This window comes from Heteronotia binoei, chromosome 15 (assembly GCF_032191835.1).
Source record: "Heteronotia binoei isolate CCM8104 ecotype False Entrance Well chromosome 15, APGP_CSIRO_Hbin_v1, whole genome shotgun sequence".
Classification (NCBI taxonomy): domain Eukaryota; kingdom Metazoa; phylum Chordata; class Lepidosauria; order Squamata; family Gekkonidae; genus Heteronotia; species Heteronotia binoei.
Window position 1 is genome coordinate 8,684,375 of NC_083237.1, and position 27,482 is coordinate 8,711,856.

The window sequence follows — 27,482 nt, forward strand, 5'->3', positions numbered from 1 at the left end:
TTTCCATTGCTTATTTTCACAACCATATTATCTGTCTCGTCTTATACACCTCTGGACAAAGCAGCATCTTGTCTGGTTCATGTATTCTAGATTTTTGGTTTTCAAAGTGTTACTCAATATTCCTGCAATTTGATTTCCTAGATTTTTTCCCATTCTATACAGGGATAATTAGAGGTAAAAGGATATACTATGACATTTCCTAAAATCATTTTAGAATGGAATTTGGGGCTACGGGTGATCGGAAATAATTTTAACAATCAAAAGACACTGAAAAGCCATGTTGAGCTTTCCGTTTTTTTCTGTATCATGGCTCAAAGTCTGGGACAAACACATCCTAATGGTAGACATACAGCACATGAAATAGATACCATTTTGGATAGAGCAGGATGTAGTCATCATGACTCCATAGGTCTCAGCTGGTTTCAAGTCAAGTAGCACCTTAGAGACCAACATTTTGGGGGTGTCGTGTCCTGAATTTACTGTTTTGCGATAGCCTCGTGAACTTTGGAGTTACCGCGGGGAACCAGAGACTACCTTGATGGATTTGAACTATGAGCTTAAACCAATGAGCGGTTAAGGTGCAAAACTTGACCACAGTGATTTGGTATGGGACTCCGGGGGTCCCATTTTGTTGAATGTCTTATAAGCGGGGTCTCGGCCTCACCATATCATCTTTTAGTGCATAGTAGCAATAAAGCATATTCTGTGTTGAACTCCACTGCCTTGAACTCACTATTTAACAGGGTGAATAACTTGTCAGATAAAAGTTATTGGTCTCTTCAGTGCTTCTGGACTTGAATCTAACTGTTCTACTGCAGGTCCTCTGTAATCATCTCCATAGTCCTCACTATAACATAGCGTTATGTCATCAAAAGAGTTCCCAACTATGGTGCAATGATGACAAAATAGCAACCTGTTTCAGGTTGCCTTTACTTCAGTCTGTGACACTGTTCTCAGTATTCAGAACTGAAGTTTGGGGCAGAAAGAAACAACCGCCAAGAAAAACAGAGAATACTTCTTTACTGTGATATGTTCTTTGGGATGATATCCAAGCCTATGAGGTGATCTCTAACATTAAAACAAACCAACAAAGCAGTCAAGTAACATATAGTAGTAGAACCATCATAATTATTATTGGGGTTCAAACACACGTACTTTAGTAGCATTGCAATGTCATAATAAAGAGGATATATTTGCTCTTAAGTCAGAACTAAAATGGACAAGCCTTACGGTAAAATGATTTGGATTAAAGTAGAATTCTCCTACAGATAATCATTTCACTCTCTTTTAAGTATGGTGATAAAGTACTACCAGCATAACCTAGCATTGGCATTTGCCATAAATGAGATCAATGAGAACCCCAAGATCTTGCCGAATATCACCCTTGGGTTCCACATCTATGACAGCTACTTTGATGTAAAAATGACATACCATACCACTCTGGAATTGCTTTTCAAGCTGAGGAGATTTCTTCCTAATTACAAATGTGACATCCAGAAAAATGTAATAGCTGTTCTTGGAGGACTTGATGCTGATATCTCCTTCCATATGGCAGACATCTTAGGACTCTACAAAATTCCACAGGTATGATTCATCTACAACAGTGGTCCCCAACCTTTTTGGCACCAGAGACCAGTTTTGTGGAAGACATTTTTTCCATGGACTGGGTGGGGGGGGGGGGATTGTTTTGGGATGATACAATTGTGTACTTTATTTTGGTGTGGTGGTTGAGTGTGTAGACTCTTAGCTGGGAGAATTGGGTTTGTTTTCTCACACCTCCGCTTGCAGCTGCTGGAATGTCCTTGGGTCAGTCATAGCTCTCAAAGAGGTTGTCCTTGAAAGGGCAACTTCTGGGGAGAGCTCTCTCAGCCCCACCCACCTCACAGGGTGTCTGTTGTGGGAGAGGAAGATAAAAGAGATTGTGAACCACTCTGAGATTCGGAGTGGAGGGCAGGATATAAATCCAATGTATTACTACTACTGCTGCTACTACATAATGAAATAATTATACAATTCACAGCCCGGTTGCTAATAGGCCACGGACTGGGACCAGTCCATGGCCCGGGGGTTGGGGACCCTTGATCTACAGAACTTTGAATGATTTCACAAATCATTAGGGTTTGTAGAATCTTTCGGGCTCAAGTGCCGTGTTCTACTGGAGAAAGTTTTTCTTCCAGACGTTTCGTTCTCAGCTGCGGAGAACATCCTCAGTGGCGTTGCAGCTCAGTGGCGTTCTCCGCAGCTGAGAACGAAACGTCTGGAAGAAAAACTTTCTCCAGTAGAACACGGCACTTGAGCCCAAAAGATTCTACAAACCCTAATGATGTTACCAGCTGTAAAAACCTAAAATCTTTGATTTCACAAATCATTTTTTTTTTCAATTCAGAGAATGATTTTGAGAGAAAGAAGGAACAGTATGATTGACTTACTTCACATAGGAAGAGAAGAAATAAAGTACAGGGTCAGCATAAGAAACTTCCTGGATATTTATTTCAAAAAACTGTTTTACAGAAACTATACAATGTTCACATTCATTGAAAAAATCAGGCACAAGTACCTTAGGTTTGGACCCCAAGGGTTTGAATAATCTAGATGAGGACAGTTGCTCCAGTGTAAATTGCTTTCCACCAGGAACATATGCTTCTTTCAGCAGATAAAATTTTGCATTAGAGGAAAGCTTATTTGTCAAAAAGAGACTTTGGATCCAGTTAATAAGTTTTATTTTGTTCACAATGACAAATCCATTCAGGCAGTTCACGATGCACATAGCTTTGCATGGTCTCCTAATCAATCCCTAAAACCTTTGTTTCAGATCACATATGGGTCATTTGTCTTGAAGGAGAGGGATGCAACAGAGTTTCCTTCCTTCTACCGCATGGTCCCAAATGAAAACCAACAGTATACAGGAATTATCCAGTTACTGATATATTTTGGATGGACATGGGTTGGCCTCCTTGCTTCAGATGATGATTTTGGGGAGCATTTCTTGAATAACTTTGAGCAACTGCTTTTCCAAAGTGGAATCTGTTCAGCCTTCACATTGAAAATAGTGAACCAAGCAAAATGGGATTCCTGGGGGGACATTATTAATTTAGTCAAAGATATATATCAACCTTTTGAAGACATAAAAGTCAATGTGCTTATCCTCTATGGAGGACCTTTAACCATCCTGTCGCTGAATACTCTGATCTTTTTAGGAAATCCGGCATATGGAGGGAATGTATCATTGAGCAAAGTGTGGATTTTGACAGCACAAGTTGACTTCATGTTATCTGGAGCTCAAAGGAATTGGGCTTTTGATGTGTTTCATGGTGCCATAACTTTCACCATTCATTCAAATGAAGTTCTACAGTTCAAGAAATATCTTCATGACATAAAACCTTACCAGGAGAAGCAAAATGGTTTCATCAAGGAATTATGGGAGCAAGCATTTGACTGTTCATTTCCAAATCTCAATGGACCAATGAAGGTCAATGACATATGCTCTGGAGATGAGAAACTTGAGAGTCTTCCTGGGCTTCTTTTTGAAGTGCTGATGACTGGTCACAGCTACAGTGTATATAGTGCTGTCTATGCCATAGCATATGTCTTGAACACCATGATTACATCTAATTCCATGACTGGGAAAAGTGTTAGACTCCAAGATCTCCAGCCTTGGCAGGTAAAGTTCCCACAAGGTACTGCACATTAACGTGAGGCAATTATTCAATGTTGTCTTCCAGGAACTTCTGGGGAAATGGTGTTGCAAACCTTTCATTGACATCTTTTTGTGGGTTCTTCCTGCACATGGATCCTGAAAAATTACAGAATGTTCTGACACGACACGTACCCTCAAAAATAGCCACATCTCTGGGCTGTCCTTGTATATAAAAAGTTACCAGCAAAGACATGTGAGTTGGAGTCTTGATGTATGAACATCACGACTTCATGGATTTTAAACTAATTTTTACTGCCTGAATAATGTCATTCATTCATTTCTCTGTTACTATCTAAACCCAGATGGTGTCATTGCTAAAATCTCCCACTGCCATTTTTCTATCACAATTTTTCCTGGAGGATGCTTCCATCCTCGATCCCCATCAGTCAGGCTTTCGTCCAGGTCATGGGACAGAGACAGTGCTGGTTGCTCTGGTGGATGATTTTCAGAGGCATCTGGATCGAGTCGGCTTGGCAATACTGATGCTGTTAGACCTATCGGCAGCGTTCGATACAGTCGACCATCGGTTGCTGACCTGCCATCTCGCTGACGTGGGGATTCAGGGGTTGGCTTTACAATGGCTTTCCTTTTTCCTCGATGGTCGAAGACAAAGGGTGGCGATTGGGAATGAATTGTCCCGGAGGCACCTGCTTGATTGCGGGGTGCCTCAGGGGGCAGTACTCTCCCCGATGTTGTTCAACATCTATATTCACCCCCTTGCCCAGATTGCCTGGAGATATGGGCTGGGCTGCCACCAGCGCGCTGATGACACCCAGCTCTATCTACTAATGGACGGCCGGCCTGCCTGTGTTCCAGAAAATCTGGACCTGGCGCTACAAGCCATGTCTAGATGGCTCAGGCTGAGCGGATTGAAACTAAATCCAGCGAAGACAGAGGCCTTTGCTTAGGTCGCCATGGTCCGGGGGGGGGGGGAGATTCCCTTACCAGCCCTTGACGGTGTGCCTCTGACAGCGGCACACAGGTTCAGGAGCTTGGGGGTATTATTGGAGCCTGCCCTAACTATGGAGGCCCAAATAGCAGCCACTGCCAAGTCTGCATTTTTTCACCTTAGGCGAGCAAGGCAGTTGGCCCCTTTCCTGGAGAATGGCGTCCTGGCAACAGTGATCCATGCAACGGTCACCTCAAGGTTGGATTACTGTAACGCACTCTACAGGGGGCTGCCCCTGTGCCGAACCCGGAAGTTGCAGTTAGTGCAGAACGCCGCCGCCTGGTTGTTATTAGGGCTCCCTAGATGGGAGCACATTCAGCCGGGGCTTCGGGAACTGCACTGGCTGCCGATAATATACCGAGTTTGGTACAAGGTGCTGGTTATTACTTTTAAAGCCCTATATGGCCTAGGACCTGCTTACCTTAGGGACCGTCTCTCCCCATATGTTCCCCAGAAAGTGTTGAGATTGGGTTCTCAGAATCTCCTTACAATCCCCAGGCTAAAGGAGGCCCATCTGAAGTCAACTAGGGACAGGGCTTTTTTGATCACAGCCCCTTGCTGGTGGAACCAATTGCCGGAGGAGGTGAGGGCCCTGTGGAACCTTGGGCAGTTCCACAGGGCCTGTAAGAAAGTCCTCTTCCGGTTGGCATACAACTGACCGACACCTGAACATCTGAATATCTGAACATCAGAATATTGGAATATCTGAATAGCTGAATTTTAAGGAAGACTGTAGCATAGCACGCTGATAATTGTGTTTTTATTTTATGTGTAAATTATTAATGTATTTTTAATTTTTGTTTTATTGTTAGAATTTTATGTTGTGAGCCGCCCTGAGCCCGCTTCGGTGGGGTAGGGCGGGATATAAATTGAAGGAAATAAATAAATAAAAATAAAACAATTTTGTCCATATTAATTTATGATCTTGTTTGTGTCAACTGTTCTGATTTTTAACACAATTGCAGTACCATCTGGGGCATTGTGAACTGCCAAAAAGAAAAATTCACTACTCTTCTTATGTATGTTCTTTTCTATGCTTGTTTGTTCTGTGTCTCTGATCTGCTACTCCCCATCAGTCCCTGAGAAATCAGAGGCAGGAAGGAACAGAGAAGGAGTTTGTTTGGCCAGATGAGAGTGTTTGGCAATAAGAGAGAGGGGTAAAGTAGTCCTGCTGCTGGTGGTGGTGGTCATACGGTGAAAAAAACCAACCACTTATTCTTCATATTAATTGTCAGTTAACTTTCAGTTGAAAGGGATCTTTTATCCTCAGTGTAAAAGACGAAAAATCCTATGTGAAAGGAACCAGACACAACTCCAATATTATTTAACTACTTTATTTTGAGCTATGCAACAAAGAAGATTTTAAGTCAGTAAGGTTCATTCCTTCATTTTGACTTCTTTTTACAAATTCCTCAACCTGAGAGGATATATTCCCCCCAAAACAGCAAAGATTTTCAAACAACAAAATTCTAAAAGTTAAATCCTCTACTGTTCCTCTCAACCCAAGAGGACAGATTCTCCAAATATGGATGGATGGACGGACGGACAGACGGACGGGTGGGTGGATGGGTGGATGAATTCCACAAGTTAAGTTCTCCACTAGCTTCTAACCAAGAAAATTAGTCCTCAAAATAGAAACTCTCCACTAACTCCTCTCAGTCCAAGAGGACCAATACTCTAAAAAAAATAAATCCAAATAAATTTCAAAACATAAGTCCACCATTAGTTCCTTATTCAAAACGAACTAGTACCCCCCCCAAAAATAATAATAATTCAGTAAACTTATCACATTACTTCAAAGATAACTGTTCTTCCCCCGATGCTACCTAACACATTACCTCAAATATAACTTTTCTTATCCCAGTGCTAACTTTTTTACAATCTTCTAAACAGTTTGCAGGAGAAATCTGAAAATAAAATTAGTTAGCTATTCCCATCTTAATGGGAGCAGTCTGGCTGAGATATTTTACAACAGCATTCTTTAAATTCATTCAGAAGAGGAGGTAAAAGATAATCTGTAAAAGATCAGAGAGAGAGAAAAGACAGCGATCTATCTCCTCCCACATTCTAGAGACCCGCTCCCTTTTTGATATCTTATCAGCGAGACCACTTCCCATATGGCTTTTTAGATCTGGTGACCCTATCCTCAAAGTCCACATCTTCAAAATCCACAGCAGAGCTAAGTGGTTATACAACCATTTTTTTTTTTTTACCAACTTGTCATGTGGAGCTTGGCACAAACTCTGCATGGACATTCAACATTATAGGGAAACATGCAAGTTCCATGTGGAAGATTCAATATAAATCCCTTCACCCATTGCTTTATTTTCCTCCCCCAAAACACCTTAATGAATCCTTAACCATTATCAAACAAACAATGCCTTCTATCAGCTATGTCTGACAAAGACCTTTCCAAAGGATTCCTTTAGAATCATATGACTATTAAAATGTGAACTCTTGTGGAAGCAAGAAAAAATACCAGAAAAATGGGACTGGATTATGAAAGTTATGTCATGGAGTGAAATGGACAAATTAACAAGAAAATTAAGAGACTGTGATTTAGAACTTTTTAACCAAGAGTGGAAGAAATTCAGAAGATATGTAGAGAAAGAGTGGAAAATAAAAGGACATTGGACAATTTTTGAGGATTAAGATTTTTAAGATAACAATATAACTCTTGAAGGGGGTTCTTCTTCCCTATGTTTCTTTTTTGTTTCGTTTTTTTTCTTGATAGTTAAGGGTACCTTTAATATCTGTTTTTTTAAAGAAAATAACACTGGCGGGGGTCAAGTAATTGGGGGAGGGGTGGGAGAAAGTAAGATGTGGGGTAGAATGATGGTCTTTTTCTTAATATATATTAAGCTTTTTATAAGTTGTAGTTATAGTTCTACTACCATATGTTACTAATAAAATTGTTTATTCATAAAAAAAAAAAAATGTGAACTTGACAAATATATAGGTGTGTGTGTGGTTTTGCTATAGACTACATGGAAAGTGGGTATGAATTCACATGGTTCATAAAGGTTCACCAATCCTCATGCCTTCCAGCTTCCCCAAATCCCTACCCGACTTGACTTATTTTAATCCTGAAATAATCAGGTTAATAATTAAACCTTCAGACACAATGTCAACGAAGGTGAGACTTCCAGTTAGAATGTTCCATTTCCATTAAATTTGTGTCACTGTATTACTTTAAAATGTCTTTTTAAAAATATTCATCTTTCATCAGAAATCTTCCTCCAATCCTGGCAAAATCTATATCCTGACCTTTTTTTTTTTGCCTATACTGTTTTCAGCTGCTTTTAAATTTTCAATAATTCTCAGCATTAGTTTTGAGAGTTCCTCCCAAACATCCTGGGGTCTCTTGCCCCAGGTTGTGATAAACAGAGCAAACATTGATCAGAAATATTAGGTGAAATACAGAGCACATGCTGAGGCCTGAAAATCTCTCAGATCCATACAATACATAGAGAATACAAAAATGCTGTACCTAACAGATCATGGAATCATGAAATGGCCAGCCTGGGAAATACACAACATCTTCTTCAAAACTTCCTACTGGGGTTTTACCTTGTGTTAATTCATAGTTTAATTAAACTGCTGATTGTGCCAGGGTGAGGGGGATGTGTGAGTTCATGTGGTATGTATATGTATGTGCATATATTTGCAGATCAGTTTGAATGAGGTTTAAGCAAAGCACAGAGAAAGTGACAGATCACATCTAACAAGTAACACAAGATTTTGTAGCTATCTGATACCCTATCATTGAATACCTTACTATAAATGAAGCTATCTGATACCCTATCATTGAATACCTTACTATAAATGTATCACGTAGAGTATTGTTTTGAAAAATGACATGTTTCTAGTTATTAACTGTTAGCATTTTCAGTCCAATGTACTTGATAAATTAATGCTAAATAACAGTATAATTTTTGTACTACAGAGAACTCTGACTTAGAAAGATTTATCTAATTCTAGTTAATGTGAATATTATTTTATTCTATTTGTTTTATTCTCTTAAGCTAAATGTGGATGCTACATCATTATGTTGCACAGTTGTACTGTCACAAATGAAAATTATCAATAAAGACTTGAAAGGGGAAAAAAAGTAACACAAGCCCTGTTCACACAGCGTGTTGAGTCCGTGTTAAACTGACCCAGTTCTGTTCAGAAAATCTTTGTTCCGGATATTATCAATCAGACTGTCCTACTGCAATTTGAATCACTCCGCGGTGGAACCGTCTTCTGCCGTCCACACGATGGCACCATGCAGTTCTTTTTTCTCCATTATTATGCGCACATTATGCACATGTGCGCATTATGTGCATGCACACAGGTTAAAACATTATGTGGTTTTGCGCATATCACTAAGTAGTAAAAAAAAATGGTGACCGTAAACCGGATGTCTGAGGCTCCTTTTGCTCTTGGACAGCCTTCAGACATCCAGAAGTTGGTTAATATCGCAGCAGAACTATCCAGATGGAGAAAACTGCAAGATGAAACCGGAAACACCGCAAAGGAGTAGGTAACAAAATAATCCGGTTTCGAGAAGGATGAGGAGGAGGGTGGGCCACCACGAATTAATACTGGGAGGCAGATGTTGCTGTCTGATCAGCCACTTTTAATTTGAAAGGAAACAGCAGTGACATCTGATTATACTGTGCGTCTGAACAGGGCACAGGGTTCTTTGAGGAAGCTTGAAATTGGCAATAAGGTCATTACTACAGATAGATTAATCTACAAAAAAGGAAATTCATAATTTACAGAACAGAAGTAATTGCGGTGAGGAAATAATTTGTTCTCAGTGACATTTTAAGGAACTTGCTGTATTGGGATGTATATTGTTGGATATTAATGCAGATGCAGCAAACAGCTATAATCAGGTTTTCTTTTGATTGTGGTTGGGTAATAATCTGCAGAATAGTCAAGAATTCAGAAATGAATGCAACACTGGTTTCCTTTTTTCTTTTCCACAAGCTCCATTCATTTCTTCAAGCCATTTCATTCAACAACTCTGCTGGAGAAACAGTGTCTTTTAATGTTAACAAGGAAATAGAAGGTGGATTTGATATTATCAACATGGTCACATTCCCAAATAGGTCCTTCCTGAGAGTCAAAGTTGGAAGAGTCGATTCCTCTGCTCCCAAAGGGAAACAATTCATTCTTCTTGAGGATATGATAGTGTGGCAAAGGACTTTTCAGGTAAGGATTCCAGGATCTTCTCAGGAGCCGTTCCAGTATCCAAAGAGGTGATTTGGTGGTCAGAACTTTTATTTGGCTTGCAAGTTACCTCCATCATGGATGACCTGGTAGCTCTATAATAAAGGCCAGGCTACAAACAGTGCTTTGAAAAACTAAAGCAATACCAAATATTTCCATTCCTCATAATATTTTTAAACTCCTTGAAATACTTTCCAAAATGTTCTTAAAATGGTTTAGGAGGGAGAAGAATAAAGGTACTTCATTGGTCTCAATTGGTTACCCACTGGTCATCTCTTTTTGATGTAGGGTTATTGTTATGTCCGGGATGACATTTCCTAGGGACTTTGTGAATGTCAACCCAGAAGAAAATAGAATCATAAGAGAGCATGTGGCTAAGGAAACTGGAGATTGCCCAGAGGGTCAGGAAAGGATGCAGTCCTGTGCTGGCACTGGACAGGGTTGGCATGGCCAAAACTACCTGAGACCATGACCTGAACAAAGTACCAGAGACCATGACCTCACCAATGTTCCCATTAAGCTGCAAAGTCTTGTGAGCAAAAATTCTACTTTGTGAGCTACTGGTATTAAAGTTGTGAGCTACTGCATAAATTGTTGTGCTTTGGGGTCATCCTTCCTGAGCTAAGACAAAAATGTGTGAGCTGGAGGCTAAAAATCTGTGAGCTAGCTCACACTAACTCAGTTTAGAGGGAACACTGGACCTGACATAACTCCAGAGTCCCACTTGGAGGATGTAGGCGACTTCCCCATAGGCCAAGGAATAGGGTTGCCAGGTGAGGACAAAAAGGCCAGTGGGGGACTTACCTGGAGGTTCTGCGACAGGGGAGGGAAGAAGCACAATTGAACTTCAAAGCAAGTTCTGGGTGAGCTGGCCATCCATAATGGAGGATAGGGCACCTTCTTCTGGGGCTCATAGGATAGGATCCCCTTTTTGAAATGTATTTTTTTTTTACAGCTATACTGAAAATTTGGTGCCTCTACCTAAAAAACAACAACAAAAACAGATACCAACAGATCCATTATACCCTATGGGAACTGGTCTCCCTAGGGTATATTAGAGTATCTACCAGCCATTCCTCCAGCTTTCTAATAGCCCTGAAGCATGATGATGAAGAAGAAGAAGATAGAAGATATTGGATTTATATCCCGCCCTCCACTCTGAAGAGTCTCAGAGCGGCTCACAATCTCCTTTCCCTTCCTCCCCCACAACAGACACCCTGTGGGTGGGTGGGGCTGGAGAGGGCTCTCACAGCAGCTGCCCTTTCAAGGACAACCTCTGCCAGAGCTATGGCTGACCCAAGGCCATGGTGGCAGGTGCAAGTGGAGGAGTGGGGAATCAAACCCGGTACTCCCTGATAAGAATCCGCACACTTAACCACTACACCAAACTGGCATGGGGAGGGGTTTCAAGCCAGGGGATCCCCACCCCAACTGGGGATTGGCAAATCTATGAAGAAAGCATGGGTGACCATGAGGCATTCCAAGAACTGGCTAACATAAAATGCCCTCTGGCAGGAGAGCAGGGCAAAGGGCAGGCATAGGGTGAATGTCAAGTGTCCAAATGAGGACAGTGCTAGGAGGAGTCTGCGCACCAAAACAAGATGGCAAGGAGGAACCTGGGAAGGAACTCCTATGCAGTTGATGTAAAGGGTCCCTGGCCTGAGGCCTTTTGAGCTGTGACACCTTCCCATCCTCCTCCTACAGCAACATGAAACCTAAAACAAATGCAAGGCTGAATTTACAAAAGGGTGTGCTGATTTCGCAACAAAGGAAAATCAAAGAGAAATAAAAGAGAAAACCTTCTTTTAAAAGAGAGGGAAAAGAGAAGAAGAGGAACCAAAATCTATATCTTAAAAAGTAGATAGGTAGATAATAAATGATCAATATATGATAGCTATACCACAATACTGCCATACCACAAGAAAGAGGTCAGGGGAAATCCTTTTCCACTTAAAGTACTCACAGGTTCGAATGTGCTCTGTAAACAACAACAACAAAAAAAGATCTAATATTTCTTAAATCCTTTCACGTTTCTGGATAGGGGCCTCCCCTTTCTGAGTGCAATCTTCACTGTCTTCCTGGTTCTCAGAAGAAAAAGAAGGAAGGGGAGAAATTTTGCTGCTATGATTGCATCTCTTGCTCACCAGGGAAGATTTCAAGCCATAAGGGTAGGTTATCCTTTATTTCCAAATGGAAGGAAGGCATTTAAAAGGTGCACAGTCCCTTCAAATGTGATTGCCAGAACTCCTTTCGAAGTTCACTCATGCTTGTCACAACCTTGGTCCTGGCTCCAACCCCAAGTCCCCAGATATTTCTGGAGTCAGACCTGGCAATCCTACTTCAATCTCTTTCTGTCTCTTGTTTTCCCTCACTATCTCTCTCTCTGTATCTGGTCTGCTGCTATGGGATATCATTCCCCCACCACCACCTGTTTCCATTCCAGAGGAGGATAGTGAGGAGCCCTCAGCCAATCAAGGGAAGGCTTTCTCTGGCTCTTTCTCTCCTCCTCCCTCCCTCAGCCAGTTGAGGGAAGGCTTTGTTTCTCTCCTCTGTGAAACAGTGCGGCATGCGGCTTGGCCACTGAGAGAGTAGGCAGAGCCAGAAACTGCAAGAATCAAGGTTGGTTGCCATTTACTGATGAAATCAGCTTGTCTTCCAGGCAACAGCTACTTGGGTGGGAGAGAGGAGTGGACTCAGCCAATGGCATGCAAGTACTCTTGATTGGGCGATACAAAAAGGTGACGTTCCAAGAACGATTATGTCCCTGCTGCTGCAATGATGGTATCAAATCTCTAGTCCATGTCATATTTGACTGTGAGGCTTATAATGATCATCGAGAAGTACTTCCATTTCCCACGGGATACCTTTTACCAGTAGCCAAAAATTGCAACTCCTTAAGAATCTTCTTAGTGATAGGAACCCTGAGGTTACGTACAAATTAGCAAAATTTGGCTGGCTTGCCACAAGAATAAGGAAAACTCTAATGATTCAGTCAGGAAATGGCTAAATGGCTGTAACTGCCATGTTTTGTTATATTTGTAGTTTTTAACAGTATTTTATGCCTTTAATGTATGATTTTATGGACAATCAGATTTAATTTTGAATGATTTTACTGCTTTAAATGCTGTCTTAGGCTGTGAATAAATAGTTTACTTATTAAGGGAAGAAACAAAGAGGTCTAGACAGGGTTTTTAGTTCATCCTTGGTTTTAACACTAATTTTACATCTTCAGTGTCAGTGTCTTAAAGTCTGCATTCATATTTTATGTATATTTTAGGTGGTATATTTTAGTGTATAATAATTATTGTATATTTATATTACCTTTTATTGGTTATGAATTGGACTTTTATGAATTGTTTGCTGGTCTATTACTCTCCACTCTTGATTGATGTCTTAATTACTCTCCACTCTTGATTGATGTCTATTGCGCTCCACTCTTGATTGATGTCTTAATGGGCCAGAATTTGATGCAGCACAGTTCCAACCAACAGGAGAGCTCTGTTTTACCACCACAAAAGGGCTTTTATTATATAAAGGATTAACATCAATAACTCTTATACGATACCTTGAGACACCAAAGACATATATGACTCAATCATGAAGAAATGCCAATTTCTTTTCTTTTTTCAGATATGGTTGATTGTGTAAAATGCCCAAAAGACCATTATCCAAGCAAAGACCAAGTTGAATGCATCCACAAAGATATAACCTTCTTGACATTTGAAGAACCTTTAGGGATCAGCTTAGCTTTATTAGCTGTGTCTTTTTCTCTTATCACACTTTTAATATTAGCAACTTTCATTAAGCACAGAGATACACCCATTGTCAAAGCCAACAACAGAGATATCACCTATGTTCTCCTGTTCTCCCTCCTGCTCTGCTTTCTCTGTTCCTTGCTATTTCTTGGAGAACCAAGCAAGGTGACCTGCTTCATCCAACAAACCGCCTTTGGCATCATCTTCTCAGTGGCTGTTTCTTGTGTCTTGGCCAAAACCGTCACTGTGATTACTGCTTTCATGGCCACCAAACCAGGGCCAAGCATGAGGAAATGGATGGGGAAAAAACTGACTAATTCTGTTGTACTTTCTTGCTCCCTTATTCAAGCAACAATTTGCATGGTGTGGCTAGGAACTTCCCCCCCATTTCCTGATTTTGACATGGAGTCTCTGACTGAAGAGATCATAGCAGAATGTAATGAAGGGTCTGTTGTTATGTTTTACATTGTTCTGGTCTACCTAGGACTTCTGTCTATTATAAGCTTGACAGTGGCTTTCATAGCCAGGAAACTACCAGACAGTTTCAATGAATCCAAATTCATCACCTTCAGCATGCTGATCTTTTGTAGTGTTTGGATGTCCTTTGTTCCAACCTATCTGAGCACAAAAGGGAAATACATGGTAGCTGTGGAGATCTTCTCTATCTTGGCATCCAGTGCTGGGCTACTGGCTTGTATCTTTTTCCCCAAAGGTTATATTATTGTGTTCAGGCCTGAGCAAAATAACAAAGAATGCCTAATTAGAAGGAAAAAATCAACCATGTAAGATTCTGGTGTGTGTGTGTGAAGTGCTATCAAGTCACATATAGCTTATGGTGACCCCATAAGATTTTCAAGGCAAGTGAGAAGCAGAAGAGGTTTGTCATTGCCTTCCTATACAAAGTCTTCCTTGGTGGTCTCCGAGATCTGATGACATCAGGTTATGCTTTTTAGCTCCTTTCCTTTTGTACCCTTAGAAGCTCATTGATTCACAAATCTTGAGTAGCAGAAGATACTTATTTCTTATTTTTTTAATATGAAAGAACAAAAATTGAGACAAATTGCATGATTGCATGATTGCTGAGACAAATTGCATGATTGCTTTATCACTGAGCAAAAGAGGCAGGGTTTCTGGAGTGGGGGGGGAGTCAGTGATTAGGCTTAATATAGTAATCCCTCATAATCCCTAAAAATCTGCATTGTAGCAGAGCAGGAAAGGACATATTCATCCTAAAATCACAAGGGGACCTTAACCCCTGAAAGCTGATGAGATCTGGCTATACTATACCATTTCACATCCCGTGTAATTATTTATGTCTTACTGGAAGAATCTTCGTCATTACATGGGCCTTTTCCTTTGGCAACCATAGGTTGATCAAATAGTTTACTTCCATGCACTAGGCAACCTCAATTAATATGTCACCAATCAGGTAAATGAGTGACGGTGAATAAAACCTTTGTGTGATTATGACTCATCATTTTCCTATTTGTGTCAGTAGCAAAGAGTAAGAGTTTAGTATCACTTTAAAGAACATGTCTCAATACCCTGTTCATATTTCTATAGCATCATATTTCAACAGCATTTATGGTTATCTCTTTGCAGAGCTGATTCTTTGCTCATTGCGTGACCCTTTTCCTTGGGAAAGTGTAATGTTCTCAGAGATGTTGGGACCCCTTTTGTGAACTTCAATGCCCATTACATCAGAATTCATCACAGTGACAAGATAAATTAGACTAAGGGGTGATCTAGGAGGTCTCAGTTTAGGAGCTCAAAGTTATTCATACGGGCTGCCCCAAGTGTTAAACCCAAAATGCTCTTCAAGAGTTGCTAGATGTCATGTGGCATAGAGTACTTTCTAAGGAAACTTCAGACCTTATGGGTGAGTTAGCTTTCCAACTGTCTCCTCCTTTGAACATATCAGTCCTTCACAATAAGGAAAGCATAACCCCAGTCAAGTCTTTTCACAAAATCTCCATGATCTTGTGGAAGGAGGAGGATGGAGAAGCAGAAACAGCAGAAGCAGAAAAAAGAAGACTTGCTTTTTATACATTGCTTTTCTCTACTCCATGGACTCCTGAAGCATGTTACAATCACCATCTCTTCCTCCCCCCACAACTGTCACCTTGTGAGGTAGGTAGGGCTGAGAGAGTTCTGAGGGAACTGTGACTGGCCCAGCTGGCTTCATGTGGAAGAATGTAGAATCAAACCTGGTTCTACAAATTTGAGTCCACCGATATGAACCACTGCTCCACAGCTTGTTCTCTGACCTGAAAGTTTTATATATACAAGCAAATTTTTCATCAGAAACCTAGAATATCAAAATTAACATAACTGAAACTCCCTGGCACACAATTCCCATATAGAACCCCCCCCCCCAGCTCTGCATGAGGAGTTTCCCCTGGCTTAGTGGAAGGAAGAGAAGACAAATCGAAATGGCTTTATGCAAACTGATCCACAAATGAAAGAGAAGAAGAAGAGATTGTATTTATACCCCACCCTTCACTCAGAGTGTCTTACAATCTCCTTTGTCTTCCACACCCTACAACTGACATCCTGTGAGGTAGCTTGTGAGGCAACTGAGGCTGAGAATCAAACCAGGTTCTCCCAGGTAAGAGTCTATGGTACTTAACCACTAAACCAAACTGGGTCTTGCTTCAAAAGCTCTCCTTTCCCCTTTGTGACGTCAATGCAGGATGAATCATTGGTACCAAACATACGCTTAGGCATTCTTAATCCTTCACCTATATTCTTAAGTCACTGTGCTAACTCTATGTACTGTGAGCCGCCCTGAGCCTGCTTCGGTGGGAAGGGCAGAATATAAATCTAATAAAATAAAATAAGTTATAGACTGTAGCTGTTGCTGTCTTGAACTCTGCAAGCAGGTCTAATCTGGTTTCCACAGGAGTAGTGCCCTCAGGCCTGGATAGTGAGACTTGGGAGCATTGATAGGAACTGGCAGCAAGTAACTGGAACACAGGGTTATACTTACTGAACTGGTTGATATATAAAGGCAGCCTTTGCAGACCTCAGCCTAAATAGGATGGCAGCTAATCAGGCTTGACTGAATTGCTGGAAAACATGTAGCTCCTGCAGCTGAATTGTGCTTTGGCCAGGATCCTGCTAAGAAGAATTGCTTTCACTGCATGGCTCTGCGATGGGGGTGCCTGCAGGCAGTCTGTTGTTTCACCTCTTTTGAGATACTTTGTCCCAGATCTTCTGCTGCTGCTATTCTTAAAGAGTAGGGTTGGATCCCAGGGAGATTTGGGCCCAGGTTAGAGACCTAAGCAGTAGAGGCATGGTGGCTATCTGAAAGATCAGTGGCAAGGACTCACTTGCAGGTTCTGACAGGATTGCCTCTGGGACAACATCTGCTGTCATGTTAGACCCTCCCTTGTCTGTCTGGTCCTCCTAAACCATGATCTTGCTTCATTGGGCTCTTCGCTGAGGACTCTGGGACCATCCCTGAATGCTTCAAGGGGATCATAACAGCAGCACTGGATGCAATGAGGCGCTTTATTCCAGTATCAGAAGTTTCTCCTGTGTAGCTTCTGTCATCAGAGCACTACACTGCAAATCTGATATTTGACTCTCTTGAGGCTTACTGGGGAATAGAAGTCTCTCCAGATTTAAAAGACAGTATTTTCTGCTTTGTAGTTACCTTGATCTTGAGGGCCTTGATTAGGCCTATCTCCCTCCACCCCCCCCCCCCCACACACATCTCAGAAACTAAGCAAGGGCAGCCACAGTTAGTAAGTCACAATCCTATGAATGGTAAATTGGCACATCCAGGAATATCCTGAACCAAACTGGAATTGTTTCTCATAAAGTTTGCTTGTGAAATTGCAAGAATTTATTCTTGCTTGGGTGCTACATGGTTCTGTATTGGACCATTCTATTACAGTGCTGTCTGATTATGAAGACCACCTTGAGTTTCAAAGAGCATAGTGGATGATATATAAATTAATTATATAATAAGTAACTATAAATCTTATGTCCTTTCTCTAACTTCCTGGCTGCTTCTTAAGGCCTCCTTGGTGGCTTTTGTTTTTGAAATATGGCAAGCACCTAAGGAAAAGAGAATGTTCGCGGCCAAATTTTGGCAAGGGAAGGTTTCTCTCAAAACCCAGATGCTACCAAGATAATTATCTCTGTCTCCAGAATTATCCAAATCACCGTCATTTCTTCTAAGGGACAGAGAGCTCCAGCAGCTCTTCAGGGGACAGAAAAAAGATACTTGGTAATAAAAAAAAAAAAAGAGTGAAAGTGGTTATAAAACTCTTGTGGCAATGACCAGTATGGCAAGGGGGTGGGGTTGGATAATGCAGAGCCCTGTAGGTCTGACCACTAATATTTCACTTTGCTCAGTCAAGTCTAGCTGTTGTAGTACGTGCAATCTCAGCCGCTGTTGGAAATATGCCATTATACCTCTGCTGATGCTTTTTGAAAAGCTTATGCATCTCCATTATAAAAGTAGATTAGCTGAGCCAATTTCCATGCAAGGCAGACTATTATAGATTCAATTTGCACCTAATGCTGTCGAGGTTGGTGCTCTTCCTGCTCTTTCTAGCTCCCCTCATCTCTGAAGTAGATACAGTAACATGCACCCTGAATGATCTCCTCTCTATTCCACATCAATGGTACCAGCCAGGGGACCTTCTCATTGGTGGGATGGTTTCTCACATTGTTTATCATTTCCATGAAATTTTCTTCAAGGAACATCCCTATCAGGACTTGTCTCAGAATCCAACGTAAGGAATTATATTCCTGTGACTTCAAGTGAACTTGGTCAGATCTATAAATTATGTCATCTGTTTGCTGTTACGTATTCTCCTGCTCTCATTGCATTATTTTCTCCTGATACAATATCATTCTTTCTGCATTGTTTATCATATCGACTAATTTCGCACTAGAGCTTTTATCCTGGTTTAACTCTATCCCCAAACTGACTTTCGACACTAGAATCATAGAATCAGAGAAACCAACTTTATGACTCTATGATTCTAAGGTTTTAGTGTAGAAAGTCAGTTTGGGGACAGAGTTAAACCAGGATTAAAGCTCTAGTGCGAAATTGGTCATCATGTCTAATTCTGCATACTTTGTTCCAGATTTCTTTAATCCTAGTGCTATTTTATTAGATGTGCTATTCTATTGATTGTATCAATTTCCACTGTGTAATCTGCCCTGATTCTCAGTGAGAAAGCCAGATCATGACTACAGTAGTCAGTTATACAAATGCTCAATGAAAGTGCATCTAGAATGACAAACTCGTGTTCAATCACTTTCCAAGTTTCATATATTTGGCAATACACGTATGGATTATTTGAACATCTTCTGAAATCTCTATTATAGAAAAAGGGGATTTTTCTAAAAAAAAAAATTACACCCAATGTCTATTTGTCTTAATTTATTTAAATTGTATCTAGTGAATATGGAGGGATGAAGAAAAAAATTAGAAAAAAAGATGAAACTTTTCACAACTCGCATATGAGAGACTGCAGAAACTGAAGATATGAGGATAATCTGTGGTAAAGCCACGACACTGAAAAAGAAACTTCTGAACAGACTTATGCCTGGGCAACTGATCTAAAACTAACCTAAGGGGTTAATAGTGATAAAGGTGGGGTGTCACAATATGGAAGAAGACTGGAAAGAGTTGCAAAATATGTCCAAATGACTTACATTTGTCTTGGGATTTTAATGACAGTGCTTTTGGTGATTTTGGTGATTTTAAGTTGCTTCATCCTGAATAGCCCAAACTAGACTGAGTTTTTCAGACCTCAAAAGCTAAGCAGGATTGACTGTGGTTAGTACTTGAATGGGGGACAGGGGCGTAGCCAGGATTTCATGTTTGGTGGGGCCCACAGCAGGATTTGTTGTTTGAGGGCACTGAGGGACCACCTGGTTTTGCAGCCCTGGGCTCTCAGCACTGTAAGCTGCTTGAGTTCCCCAAACTAACCCCCTTCACCTGGGCAGTCACAGCAACTCTGGTCCCCTACCCCTTTCTTATGTGCCCATCTCTCAGAGAGACAGAGACCTCCTAACTCCCCCCCCCCTTTTTTTGGTCTGTTTGTTGTGACAGGGAAGGGTAGAGAAAAAAAGTGAAAAGGCCAGCATCAATGCTATTACTTGTTTAGAGTGGTGGTGAGCAAAGGGGACAGATTGGGGGCCCTACAATGGAGGGTTAGTGTACTTGAAAGGGGGTTATGAAAGGATGGGCCTGGGCCCCACCGTAGCTACGGGTCTGGGGACCACCAAGAAAGATCAAGGATCCTATGCAGAGGAAGGCAATGGCAAGCCACCTTGACTCATCTCTTGCTTGGAAAGATTCCATGAAGGGTCTCCAGGAGTTACTTATGGCCTCACAGCACTTCATAATAGTATTGTGGTGTTTCATTAAGTTTAATTTAATTTTAGATTTATATCCTGCTCAGGGAAGTTTACAACAGAAATTTAAACACCTATTACAAATTAAATCATCATAAAAACGTAACAATATAGAACATAACAGTATAAAAACAAAGGCAATACAGTGTCACAACACATATGGGAAGCCAGCAACAGTGTATAGGCTGATATCTTCAACACAGCACAGTCACCATGATAGTAAGCCCATGATAGGGAGGCCAGATGATACCAAAGCCTGGTGGAAGAACTCTGTTTTGCATGTTGTCGTGTGGTTGCAAGTTGTCATGTGGTACTTTGTGAGCTGCTTCAAGTAGATGGCAGATCCATTTTCTGAACAACGCCCCCCCTCAAAAAAAAATTCTTTTTACCACAATATTGTCATAAAAGTTATTATTTGATGGAAAGAACACCATGATGCTGTCTTTCTTTCAGCTGGGTAATTTGTGAATGGCAAGGCAATGATTGGAATGATTCTGAAGTACCAAACAACTGGGAATTCCTTTCCCCCCAGGAAAAGTCTTTTTTACATTTTTTTTTAGCTAAGCAACATATGGTAAAATGACAGTATGCATTGTAAAACACTACAACAAAAAGCATTTTTCTCTTTTTTTAAAAAAAAGTATAGTGACTAAATTCTACCAACATCTCCTGGCCTTGGCATTTGCTGTTAAGGAGATCAACGAGAACCCAAAGATCATGCCAAATGTCAGTCTGGGGTTCCACATCTATGACTCCTATCATTGTGTTCGAACAACCTATCGTTCCTCTCTGGATCTCCTCTATACATTGCATAGATATTTCCCCAATTATAAATGTCACCCCCCAAAAAACTTAATAGCTGTCATTGGAGGACTTAGCTTGGAAGTTTCTTCCTACATGGCCGACCTCTTGGGTCTCTACAAAATTCCACAGGTAGGCTCTCTGAATGGAATGGTGAAAGATTTTAGAAATAATTATCATTCCCTTGTGGGAGTTACTCAGAAGGAGGAGAGATAAGGATAACAGAAAAATAATGACTTCCTGTTGCCTTGTAGAAGGAAGGGAAGCCCAAACAAGAATTTATTTACTAGACTGGGGGTGGGGGGGATGTTGCAAGTATACGGTAGAATACAATATTTTAAGTAGATTTTTTTAAATGATTTTGAAGAAACTGTCATGCTATCGTTTGTGAAAATTAAATTAAAATTAGATCACTAAACTCCTCCTTCAAACAGGCAAGAGAACACAGGCAGGTATTCCATTCAAATCTTTTCTAAAACATCTGCATCTTTCCTTAAAGCTCACCTATGGCTCGTTTGCCCCAAAGGAGAAGGGTACAAGAGATTTGCCTTCCTTTTACTCCATGGCCCCAAACGAAGCTCAGCAGTATATGGGGATTATCAAATTACTTCAGCATTTTGGATGGCGGTGGATTGGGCTCTTTGCTGTGGATGATGACAGTGGAGACCGTTTCTTGGAGGTGATGAAGCCATTGTTTTCCCAGCATGGTATCTGCTTGGCATTCACAGAAAGACTCTTAAATCAAGCTCATTGGGATGGCATGAATGAAATAATAGATTTAATTGAAAATATATATCTAGCTTTCACTAAAAGCATGGCTAGGACCTATGTGCTCTATGGAGAATCTTTTACAATTATAGCACTTAATATTTTTTTGTTCTGGGGCAATCCTGATCACAAGGAAAATATTTCATTTAGAAAGGTGTGGATTATGACAGCCCAAGTTGATTTTACATTAACAGGTACTCAAAGATCCTGGGATTTCGAGTTTTACCATGGTGCCATTTCCTTCATGATTCACTCAGATATGCTTTCAGGATTCCATATGTTTCTTCAGGATAGGAATCCTTATTCAGCACAAGGAGATGGTTTTCTCAAGGATTTCTGGGAACAAGCTTTTGACTGTGCATTTCCAAATCCCTGGGGGGTATTGGAAATCAATGAAACATGTACTGGTGAGGAAAGGCTAGAGAGTCTCCCCGGGCCTGTGTTTGAAACGTACATGACTGGCCACAGCTACAGTATCTACAACGCCGTCTATGCTGTGGCACATGCCTTGCATGCCATGTGCTCTTCTAAACCCCACAGCAGAGCACTTGTGGACAGCAAACAAGCTGTACTTCAAGATCTTCAACCTTGGCAGGTAATGTCACCAAAGCAAATTGGTTCATTGCCGTGAACAGATTTATTGATGTATTTATTCATATTTACATGGGTTGTGTGTTTAGTATGGGATGAGTTTGTCCCAATAAACAGGCAGTGGACAATAATATTAAAATATTATAAATCAGCAAAAAAGAAATCTTGTGAGCTACCAAAGTGGGCCATTTTGAAACATCTTCATCCAAGCTTGTTGTCAAGACTAGCTCATTCTGTTTTGCTTTATAGTAAATCTTAATTTTATCGTTAAATTTCTATTTATTGTTATTTAGTCACACTTTTATGTGACTCTGTAGCCCTCTCTGAGTGTGCTTGTAGGAATAGTTAGAAATTGAACGAATAAATGAATAAATGAATATATAGCTGTGTCACTTAATTGCACACAGTATAATTGTGTTTTTTAAAAGAAATTTTTATTGTTTAAGCATCCTCACAGAGCTTTTTTTGTAGAAGGAACATATTAGGTCATGCCCCCTTGATGTAGCCAATCCTCTCAGAGCTTACAAGGCTCTTTTTACAGGGCCTACTGAATGCTCCAGGAGGATTGGCTACATCAGGCGTGTGGTCTAATATGCAATGGAGTTCCTGCTACAAAAAGAGCCCTGGATCATAGTAACCAACACTTTGCAACCCAGACAATGCCAGGATTTATTTTTATTTTTATTTATTTTATTTTATTTCATTTATATCCTGCCCTCCCCACTGAAGCAGGCTCAGGATTCTATTATCTAGAGACCAAAGTGAGACAATTTCCACCCATCTGTAAAGGAAACTTTAACTCTCAAAACCTCTATATCAGCAGGGTTGTTATATGCTCAGAACTGGAAAACTATGCATATACCTACAATACAGGAATGGGTGGTCAAGATGATGGAATTTGAAGAGATGGCCTAACTTACATCTTTGATAAAAGATAACATTTTATTTAATTTTATGCATGTATGGAAACCCTTTATGGATTTCTTGCATGAAAAAGAAAAAAAAATGAACTGTGTGTGTAGGTGTCTCTTTTTGTTTCCCCCCCTTTTTATTATTTGTACAAAAATTCTAATACAATATTATGAATTAAAAAAATATATCACAAAAATCTTGTTTGTCTCTCAGCCGCTGTTGGACCCAAATCAAGCTGTTTCCCTGTATGAATATCTAGGAAATTAATGTATCATTCATTTACAATATTTTGTGCCTTCTCCTTTTCTTCAGTAATTGAAGACCCCAAAAGGTAACTCACACATATTCAGTTTTGTTGTGCCGTAAAATAATTGCACTGCCAAGATGGACAGATAAAGTGGCATCACAGTTGCATCAACAATGAAAGACATTTTGAAACCTCAGCATAAACCAAGAGCAAAATGATGTTGGTGTTGTTTTCCTCTTTCCAACAGATCCATCCATTTCTTCAAGGCATCTCATTTAACAACTCAGCTGGAGAAGCAGTGCTTTTTAATGACGACATGGAAATAGCCACTGGATTTGACATAACCACCTTGATCACATTCCCAAATAAATCCTTCCTCAGGGTGAAAGTTGGAAGAATGGATCCAAGTGCTCCTAAAGGAAAAGAATTCACCATCAATGAGGAGAGGATTGTATGGCAAACAAGTTTTAACCAGGTATGGATTGTAGGGTCTTCTTTGAGGCCACTCAGTTCTCTAAAAGTTTGGTTCAGGGATTGACGATCTTCATCAGTTCTTTATCTTGGTCTCTTTTGTTTCTTCTTGTGGCTCTATAGCAACAATAGAGCCACATTTGACAAGTCGATGTTAAAGGAAGATGCAATACCGATGTTTCAAAAATCTAATTTTCTAGTGTCATTCGAAAGCGACTGATCAGAAATCAAAATATATGAAATTATAACCATGCCGGTATCAGCCTTTGGTAGATTTCTTAGGGAGTTGTATAAACCTTTCACCAGAGGAAAGTCCCAATGCGACTCTTTGGTTTTTTTTCTTTATTACAGTCCCCAGTATTGCAAAAAGACGCTACCATGCTCCCGGTAATTTTTCCTGTTGGTTTTTCTTAAGTGGAATGATTTCCCCACTCTGACCTGGATTGCATAATCTAACGTTATTTTCTCAGATCCAGAAGCTGAGCAAGGTCCGCCCCGTTTAGTGTTTAGATGTAAGAGTACCAAGGAAGGGGCAGGAAATGGCAAACCACCTCTGTTTACCTGTTGCCTTGAAAACTCTATGGAGTTGCCATAAGTCAATTGTGACTTGATGGCACTTCGCACCACAAACTGATGAAGAACCAGATTGCACACATAATTACTCAACTTTTACTGAACCCTGGTGTGTGTTGTTCAGCTATCAAACAATAAATAGTATTATGTTTATGTTGGGACAGGTGGTGCCCCTTTCCCTGTGTAACGATTACTGCTATCCTGGTTATCACAAGAAAAAGAAAGAAGGGGAGCCATTTTGTTGCTATGATTGTGCTCCATGTTCAAAAGGGAAGATTTCAAATCAGAAGGGTAAGTTGTGTAGCATACCAGCTTGCAGGGTTAGTCTGCTGTGCATGTTACCACTTCATGAAAGAGTAGTTTCTCCCATTATGAACAATACTGGAAGAACTACTACAAAGAAGAAGAAAAATAGCAACCAGTTCCAGAACAAGGTCACCTTAAACTCATCATAGTTAAGGTTTCTCAGTTCCCATATATTATTGTTCTTTACCAAATGAGGAGAAATCAAGGGTACAGTCAAGTCGGCTTTCTAACTTAATGTTGACCAATTCTCTGTTGCACATGGATTTTTGCCCATGGGTTTCACAGTTCCCAGTTTTGCATTGATGTTTTGTCAAAGGAGTCAGCTCTTCACTTTCTCACCAGAAGAAAAGCTGGTGGGATTCCACCCCAAGTGATGTACATGCATGTGTCTACCAGCCTTTGGTTGGCAACAGAGTTGTGAGAACACCAAGATGAGACTTGGGGGGGGGGGGGGGACATGAAAACCTGAAGCTCCATTGCACTGTGCCAAACCATTCCTCTATAAAGGACAGAATGCTCTACTCTGATTAATCATGATGATATTGGATTTATATCCCAGCCTATACTCTGAATATCAGAGTCTCAAAGTAGTCACAAACTCCTTTACCTTCCCCTCTCCACCACAGACACCCTGTGAGGTGGGTGAGGCTGAGAGAGCTCTCACAGAAGCTGCCCTTTCAAGGACAACTCCTACGAGAGCTATGACTGACCCAAGGCCATTCCAGCAGCTGCAAGTGGAGGAGTGGGGAATCAAACCCAGTTCTCTCAGATAAGAATCCACCAAACTGGCTCTATGAAGAGAGTGGCTCTACAAAGCTCAAGGTAAAGGTCCCTCCTATCACAATCCACCTGGCCTTTATTCTTGGAGATGTCAGGAATCTAGAATGATTTGTATGCAAGGGACAAGAACCATCCTCAGATGTATTCAAGTAGGGCCAGGACCCCTCTATGTGACCATCATTTTTTGGAAAATAAAGTCAGATTTTCACATTTCTTCTTGAAATGATTCTTTTCCAAAATAGGAAGAAACTGGAGACGCTCCAATATCGTCAGATTGGCTGGGGTCCCATTCACACTGCCTTCCAGGTCCTGGAATCCTATGTGCTGAAAACAGGATTCTGTTACCCAGTGACATCCAAACCACCCCAAGGCAATCTCCCACTATCTTGCTTTCTCATCTCCCACCACTGATGGTTTGGTTTTTTATATCATCCCAGGCACCAAATATCCCTCTGAAATGCAGTTTCTAGTGTGCCTGAAGTACTTTCATTAGGAATTCTGAATATGATATTTCCCAGGACTCTGGGTTTCCTTCTATCTGGGCCAGTGGAGGGGTTTATGTCTGATTCTCAAGAATGGAGTCAGGAGTCTTGAGTCCTTTGTATTTGGAAGGATGGAAGGAGAAACCCAGGAAATAAATAAAATAAAGTTAATATCTTATACAGATTATTGGTTATCATTCTCGTCCACTCCTGGATTCCTCTGATGGATGGTCCAGCTCACCACTGGTGAAAAGTTACTGAACCCTGACTGAGAGAGCGCATATCCCACCTTTCTACTCTAGAGCAATAATACAGCAATTACATAATGCCTGTTTAGCTTTAGATAAACAGGCCTCCAAACAAAGACAAATGTAATACAAGGATTAGAACTCTGAAATGTGTTTGGAAGCAGACATCTAACATGTCCCATGCTGTTACTATGGCAAAGTAGGTCAGCAAGTTAACTCTGAGTCCCATGAGAAGGACCACTGTCAGGTTGAGTCATTTTTTTTTTTTTTTTTTTGTAGATATGGATGACTGCATCAAATGCCCAGGAGATCAATACCCAAGCATGGACCGTGATCAATGTCTTCCCAAGATGCTGAGCTTTCTGTCTTATGAACAACCTTTGGGGATTGGATTAGCCTTGATTGCCCTTTCTCTTTCCCTCATCACAGCCTTAGTGCTGGGAATTTTCATTAAGCACAAGGATACACCAATTGTCAAAGCCAACAACAGGGATATCACCTACACTCTGTTCATCTCCCTCCTGCTCTGCTTTCTCTGTTCTTTCCTTTTTCTGGGATGGCCTGGGAAGGTGACTTGCCTCTTAAGACAAGTGGCTTTTGGTATCATTTTCTCAGTGGCTGTTTCTTGTGTGTTGGCCAAAACCATCACTGTGGTGGTAGCTTTCATGGCCACCAAACCGGGGTCCAGCATAAGGAAGTGGGTGGGGAAAAGACTGGCCACCACTATTCTTCTTTCCTCTTCCTTCACTCAGGCAGGCATTTGTATGGTGTGGCTTGGAACCTCTCCCCCTTTCCCAGATGTGGACATGCTCTCTTTGACTGAAGAGATCATCCTAGAATGCAATGAAGGCTCTGTTGCTATGTTTTATATCGTCCTGGGCTACTTGGGATTTCTGTCCCTCATCAGCTTGATTGTGGCTTTCTTTGCTAGGAAGTTGCCAGACAGTTTTAACGAAGCCAAGTTCATCACCTTCAGCATGCTGATTTTTTGCAGTGTTTGGTTGTCTTTTGTTCCAACCTACCTGAGTACCAAAGGGAAAGACATGGTAGCTGTGGAGATCTTCTCTATCTTGGCCTCCAGTGCTGGGTTGCTGGGATGTATCTTTTCCCCTAAATGCTACATTATTCTGATGAGACCTGAGTTGAACAATAGGGAAATGCTCACAAGAAGACAGAATTAAAGTATTGAAGATCGCTCTTGAAGGCATTCTTTAGCTTTAGAGCAGAGATAACAGGCCTAGTCTAAGAGAACTGCAGAGACGCAATGGTTAATTCCATGCTTGAATGCTGGGCAG

General features: G+C 40.9%; 2 protein-coding genes across 2 annotated transcripts; both read left to right on the top strand.

Moving 5' to 3' along the window:
* Positions 1–1,293: 1,293 nt before the first annotated feature.
* Positions 1,294–14,410, top strand: LOC132584646 (vomeronasal type-2 receptor 26-like). Its single transcript, XM_060256546.1, has 3 exons — positions 1,294–1,584; positions 2,813–3,677; positions 13,500–14,410. Exons 1-3 carry the CDS (start codon positions 1,294–1,296, stop codon positions 14,408–14,410), a joined length of 2,067 nt encoding a protein of 688 aa, XP_060112529.1.
* A 6,495-nt stretch (positions 14,411–20,905) lies between these two features.
* LOC132584647 (vomeronasal type-2 receptor 26-like) lies at positions 20,906–27,368 on the top strand. Its single transcript, XM_060256547.1, has 6 exons — positions 20,906–20,941; positions 21,309–21,488; positions 21,867–22,172; positions 23,575–23,802; positions 24,536–24,662; positions 26,467–27,368. The coding sequence occupies exons 1-6, from the start codon at positions 20,906–20,908 to the stop codon at positions 27,366–27,368; spliced, it is 1,779 nt and encodes a 592-aa protein (XP_060112530.1).
* Positions 27,369–27,482: the final 114 nt, after the last annotated feature.